Source organism: Syngnathus typhle, linkage group LG7 (assembly GCF_033458585.1).
Source record: "Syngnathus typhle isolate RoL2023-S1 ecotype Sweden linkage group LG7, RoL_Styp_1.0, whole genome shotgun sequence".
Classification (NCBI taxonomy): domain Eukaryota; kingdom Metazoa; phylum Chordata; class Actinopteri; order Syngnathiformes; family Syngnathidae; genus Syngnathus; species Syngnathus typhle.
The window spans coordinates 8,148,017-8,154,561 of record NC_083744.1 but is presented as its reverse complement, the minus strand read 5'-3'; the positions used below and the strand labels follow the sequence as shown (position 1 = coordinate 8,154,561).

At 39.2% G+C, this 6,545-nt stretch overlaps 1 protein-coding gene across 1 annotated transcript; it reads left to right on the top strand.

Moving 5' to 3' along the window:
- The first annotated feature begins 2,393 nt into the window (after positions 1-2,393).
- Positions 2,394-6,179, top strand: LOC133157194 (uncharacterized). Its single transcript, XM_061283533.1, has 2 exons — positions 2,394-3,139; positions 3,300-6,179. Exon 2 carries the CDS (start codon positions 3,497-3,499, stop codon positions 5,651-5,653), a length of 2,157 nt encoding a protein of 718 aa, XP_061139517.1. The 5' UTR covers positions 2,394-3,139; positions 3,300-3,496; the 3' UTR covers positions 5,654-6,179.
- The last annotated feature ends 366 nt before the right edge of the window (positions 6,180-6,545 follow it).

Here is a 6,545-nt window from a genome sequence, read left to right as displayed (position 1 = left end):
TTGCATCACCCACTTGCTCCTTTCAAATTTGCAATAAAAGGTGGGAAGAACAGTCAAACACATTGGGTTAGAAATTCTTACTGCGATGAAATATAATAAGTAACTAAATATACGTGGATATATTGAGATACTTAATTTTTAACAGCCATTACATCCGCGTAAAATGAAAGTGAAAGAATCTGTAAATCTTTTAATCATTGTTTTGGATCTCGGAGCCCGCTTTTTTGGAAAACAAAAGTCTCACTAAATACTGTATGAGGGAGAAAGGTTATTCTGGGTTACAATCGAAAGATTAAAGTAGAGACGTCAAGCAAAAACATTATTCAAGTTTTGATTTTACATCTCTGAATCATTTTGTCCTGATCCTTCTTTTTGATGTTGAGAGAGTTGATGTAAAATGATAAGGGGAACTTACAGTTCATCACAGTTAAGATATTAACACTTGTAGATTCTTTGTGCGCCATAAGCGAGAAGCATGGCAACTCAACCAGCGCAACACAGAATCATCTCCAAGCTGTAATGATTGAACCTCAATGACATTATGTGTGTTGGAGAGTGGAGTGGGCTTCTGGTAACAGTGCTGTGCATCTCTGAATGATAGAGGCCAAATGGAACACACAAGCTGCACCCGGCAATGGAAGTCAGATGCTCTTGAGTCAGCCCATTCCATTCCTCATCTTTTGAATGAGACGAGGAGGCCTCTGTAAGGTCCGTATGGTAGATGTCAGAAAATAAGTGCAGGCCTTGGTAACAAAATGGAATTGGATCTAATCAGCCCCAGGCTCATGTGTTTGATCCGCATCCTCACAGTACAGCTACCCACATCTTGGAGGGGTGAACAGTCAGGATGTTATGGTATTTTGCTGTATAATAATCGCATGTCACAGTGAAGGAAAGAACGTTTTCATATGTTGGTTGACACTGAGAACTTTATTTTATACTATAGTTTTTTAACATTTACTTAAGTATCGTATTTTCCGGACTATAAGTCGCACCAGAGTACTAGTCGCATCAGTCATGAAATGCATAATAAAGAAAGAAAAGACATGTATAAGTCGCACTGGAGTATAAGTCGCGTTTCTGGGGGAAATTTATTTGTAAACAAAATTATAAAATAAAATTTATAAAATCCAACACCAAGAACAGACATGTCATTTTGAAAGGCAATTTAAAATAGAAATAGAATAGAGGCAACAACAGACTGAATAATTGTACGGTATACATGACACATTAACAACGAACTGAGAACGTGCCTGGTATGTTAACGTAACATATTAAGAGTTATTCAGATAACTGTAGCATAAATAACATGCTAATACGTTTACCAAACCACCCCCGTCATTCCAAATCATTAAATCACCATCCTCTGTGTCACTTTTAAACAACTCCGCTAACATCAGAAGTAGAAGATGCGGCGCTTCCTCTTCTAAGTCGCTTACGTCAGACTCATCAACACAATCATCAACACAGGCCTAGAGCGCCCTCTTGCGGTTTAGAGTAAAAATAACCGATGAAATGATATAATAATGTGTTAATAATTTCACACATAAATCGCTCCAGAGTACAAGTCCCTAACTATGAAAAAAACTGTGACTTACAGTGCGGAAAATACAGTAGAAACCGGGTTCTGACAATCTTTTTTTGAAAACTTTTTTTATATCGTATAAGTTATCCAGCATCTGTCATCATTCCTACAAAAAAATCAACATCTTCACCCAGCACCTAGATATGCCAAAACTGAATGCCCTGTTTGAAGGAGGGAACCCAATCGCTTTTCAATGACCAAACATTTGCAAAAGGGGTACCAAGAATTCTTTTGGGGGGGGTTAAAAACTCAAATGACAGCATACTCAGGTTTCGGCATTTGACATTTGTGAGTCACTGGCGTAGTGGCAGTACTTGAGCCTGAAAGGTGTGAGCGTAAATTGTTGTTTGTCTCTATATGTGCCCTAGGATTGACTGGTGACCATTTCAGTGTATAGTCAGCCTTTTGCTCAAAATAGCTCGGATAGACTCCAGCGACCCTCAGTTGGATAAATTTTGGTTACAATGGATGGATGGGTGTCATTTGTGATTAAAAAAAAAAAAGAAACCAGAGAAAAGTCACCCCTACGCTTTATTAATGCTGTTGTCATGTAAACAACAGCTTAATCATATATTAAAGCTGTTCTATCAAATGTTATCATAGGAACTATTACAAATTAGTGGTTTCATTGTGTAATTCATCTTTTTTTCTAGATGAGCATATGCGGACTATACTTCCTGTTTAACCAGAAGCATTGCACTAGTTCTTTTTTCGCAGGAAGTGTGGAAATATGCTACACTTCTGCAATAAAGTTTCTGTTGATATGCACTTGGATCTACCCCATTTTTGGGGCCAGACATGATTAAGTCATGAGCTGGTCTAGCCCGCCTGGAAATACGATCTCGTTCAGTGCAAGTTGCTCACAAACGTCTACCCTCATATAGATCACACACAAGCACACATGCTATTACTCACATCCCGCATTTACTGTTTTGTTCTAAATCAACATCAGATTACTATCAGTGTGGCGGCTCTATGTTATAAAATAAGCAGTTGAACAACAAAGCCTTCTTTGTTTTACTGTTATTTCTCTTGATTTCCTCATATGGAAACCCTAAAGTTGAATGGCTCTAAAATTTGAACCAACATGAAATTTTACTCTATAATTGCACAAAAATGGTCATTTTGACTTGCTGTCATGTGAGACATTGGTGGGGTGCGACCACACAGAAGGAAGAAATGTAACGTTGACCTCACCGATTGTAATTGAATTCATGACTCATGAATGTACAGGCATTGAAGGTTGATCCGATGAAACATGACAAATTATGTTTAAGGCTATTGAAATATGAAGTTATAACACTTCGGCTGACAACATTGCCTCCAATTAACAAAGCTGTGAAAATGCTGCTGATGCAATTCTTTATTGCAACGCAAGCCTTTAAGGTGACACGAACTTGTTTCAATGTGGGAAGACTTACTCGGATGATGTAAGGTGATGTCATATAGTATAGAGCGCTTGCACGATTGGGGGTCATTGCACACTTTGGAGAACTGTAAGGGAATGTGAGGAGAGATATGCTACAAAAAGCAGAGAGAGATAAGCATAACTTGGTATGTAACCACCATTAAAAATACTAATTGTAGTCATTTGTTTTCATCTGAGAATATAATGTGCTTTACATAGTTTTTGTAGGACTTTCTCAGTTGTGAAATGTGAGTATACAGACAGGTATTCTTTTTTTTTATTCTGTTGTTTTTTTACTTTCTTGAGGAACGACGGTGTTGCTAAACTCCAAGCACCAGTGTGATAATGCCATGTCACAACAGTTAAAAGCGAACTCAAGATCTGGATTGAATTCTTCATTTAAAGGGCCAACACAAGATTTTGGAGGAGTTGCTAAAGGACGATACCAATTGACGATAGTTTGGGTTAAGATACTAGTCGTACAATAGATTCACACAACCAAAATGTCACACCCTGCAAAAGGAGAAGACTCATTTCCAGTCATCTCAGAGTCTCCAAAATCCAGTGAGCATTCAAATTCAAGTCCCACCCCCTTTCGAAGAATGGATGCAGAAGGTCACCAGCAACAGCTCAACAAATGGGAGAGCAGCTTTAAACTTCGAGAGGCAATGTTGCAGTCAGAAATGAATCAGAAAGAAGTCGAATGGAAACTTAAAGAGGCAATGTTGTTGTCCGAATTGAAGCAGAAGGAATGGAAACTTAGAGAGGCAACACTGCTGTCAGAAATCAAGCATAAAGAATTTGAGATGAAGTTGAGACTCGAAGAGGAGAGAACTAAATTGCAACAGTTACAAGCAGAAAAGGAAACCAAAAATCCTCAGATGCTTTTGAGGCCATGCCAGGGTTGCAAACGTCTTAACCGTTTTGTGGATGAAACTCAGAGTAACTCTGCTTGTAAAGACACTCGAGGGAGCATTACAACAAACCCAAATGTCGCAGCATTCCTTACTCAACCAGTATCGCCTAAAATGTCAGTAACTCGGGAGCCTTTAAGTCAGACTCAAGCAAGTTCAACAAGTATGGATATTCCACAAGTCCCACAGCCGACAACCTTCAGTAGTAATCCCCGGAAATCTATTGACCGGGTAAACTCTCTGTTTATTGACAAAAAGCCACCAACAACGAAGATGGTTACACTGAAAAATTGTCCTGTTGGCGAAGGATGCCAAGCTGGCGGTTTCCTCCACCGAGATGAACAAAAGACATGTAATAAACCTTCAGGAGTATTCCGAGAAAGAACTGATAGCCCCTTTGTTCTAGAGCGCACGTTCAGAGATAAATTGATGAGATGGCCCAAGATCAGAGATAATGATCCACTGGCACTTAAAGCATTTGCAGACTTCTTGAAAAGCTACAGTGGAGCAGTTGTAAATGGTGATGAACTAACTTTTTTGAACAGTTGCGAGGAAAATTATAGGTTAGTTGAAAAATTGCCTGAATGGATCATACACAAGTGGAGTCAAATTGTCGTTGATGAACTCGAAACCTATGACGAATATCCTAGTTTTGCTTGTTTCACACACTTTCTGAAAACAGAAGCACAGACTCTCCGCAGTCATATCACCTCACCACCCATTATGAACAACAACTCCTTGGGTAATCGATCACTAAAGCAAAAGAGGAATCCAAAAACCAGCACACAACCAAAGAATACCGTCTACCAAATGGTGTCCAGCAGCAAAATGATACCGTTGTGCTTTTTTTGCAAAAAGGAAGGCCACGACCTGGCGAGATGCCCCATTTTTGCAGCAAAGACTCTTGAGACAAAGAAAACCTTCATACATGGCAATCATCTCTGTTTCGGATGTCTAAAGAAGGGACACTTCATCAGAGAATGCAAACGAAGGCAAGTTTGTAGGATATGTCACCGTTGTCATCAAACCAGCCTCCATACAAAGACCGCTAAAAGACCCGCAAGTATTGCAAATAATTACTTTTGTCCCACAGAAGACCACAGAAGACCCGGGGTGCAAAAGTTTCTCATTCACTCATCAACAAAACGTTCTTTTGCTACATCAAGTATTGTTCCAGTTTTTGTCTCATCAATTGTGGAGCCAGATAAGGAAGTACTAACCTATGCCATATTAGATGCACAGAGCAGTTCCACATTCATCTTAGAAGATGTGCTTGACAAACTGAATGTGGGTATCCAGTCAGTTAAACTAAAACTGAGCACTATGACTGCTACCGACACAATAATAGCAAGCAAGAATGTTCAAGATTTACAAGTAAGAGGACTAAACTTGGACAGTCAAATTCAGATCAAGCAAGCGTACGCCCGTGACTTCATACCAATGAATAAGGGTCAGATTCCTACCAGTCAGACTGCACTACAATGGCCACATCTGGCGCACCTAGCAGACAAACTACCACCATTTCAAAACTGTAGTGTGGGTCTTTTGATAGGATATGACTGTCCATCAGCCCTCGCTCCTCTCGAAGTCATTATCGGGACTACGAATGAGGCTTTTGCACAGCGGACGCAACTAGGGTGGAGCATCATAGGTCCATCAAACCCCGGGTTTGACTGGGAAAGAACCAAATCCGATTCCTTAGCAATAATACGACCGTCTGAAGGCAATGAGGTGAAACTCAAATAAATTCGCATGATTTCTTTTACTGATTGAGAGTATCTATGACATATTCCATCCCCTCCTTGAATGATGGCCAGCAAATCTGAATTCCAGGCTTTTTCTAGGGATAAAGCCATGTTATTATGAGGGACATGTCATCAGATGTAACGTCTGCTTTTTGATAACATGGATAATTTTTACTTTTTATTCTCTTTGACCGAATTGATTTTCATTTTTATTTGTTAATAAAAAGATTACACTCTCTATGTCCAGATTAGGATCATTTTAACTGCGCATCATACCAAAGTTATCTCTTTCTGTCAGCAGTATAACCACTATACTATTAAGAAACCATGTAAAGAACTCTCTCCATTAGTTGTCAGAACTGTCCACCAAACATCCACTGCCTCCGTGTGCAGCAGAGTATTGATGATTGCAAGAGCCAATCACCTTGACTGTTATTTTAAACCCAGTGCTAACCACCTATTAAATGTATGAATTGATTATTGACAATAAATGTGTTGTTTTACTAAACCAAGTGGGATCAATAAACATGGGTATCTTGAATATTATTATTATTGTTGGTTGTTTTTGTCGAAGTAGTAGTATCATTATTATTCAGAAATAAATATCCTGGTTTAATAGTCACAATGGGATAATCTTGCGGAGATCCATGTCAGTTTTTTTAAATCCGCATGACCTTGCAATTGATCGCTAATACCCAATATCTGTGTATAATTATCTTTACAGTCTGAATATTAACTCTATTCCTTTCATCTTGCTTTGGAAAGTGCAATTTCCTTGAAAATGTCATGTGAGTCACACATCAAGGGGCACAGTACCCTTCAGGTTTGGGCATGAGTCCAGTTCACTGGTAACCTGAGCTTTTTGATGCAAACTTCCACTGTTCAAAGGCTGC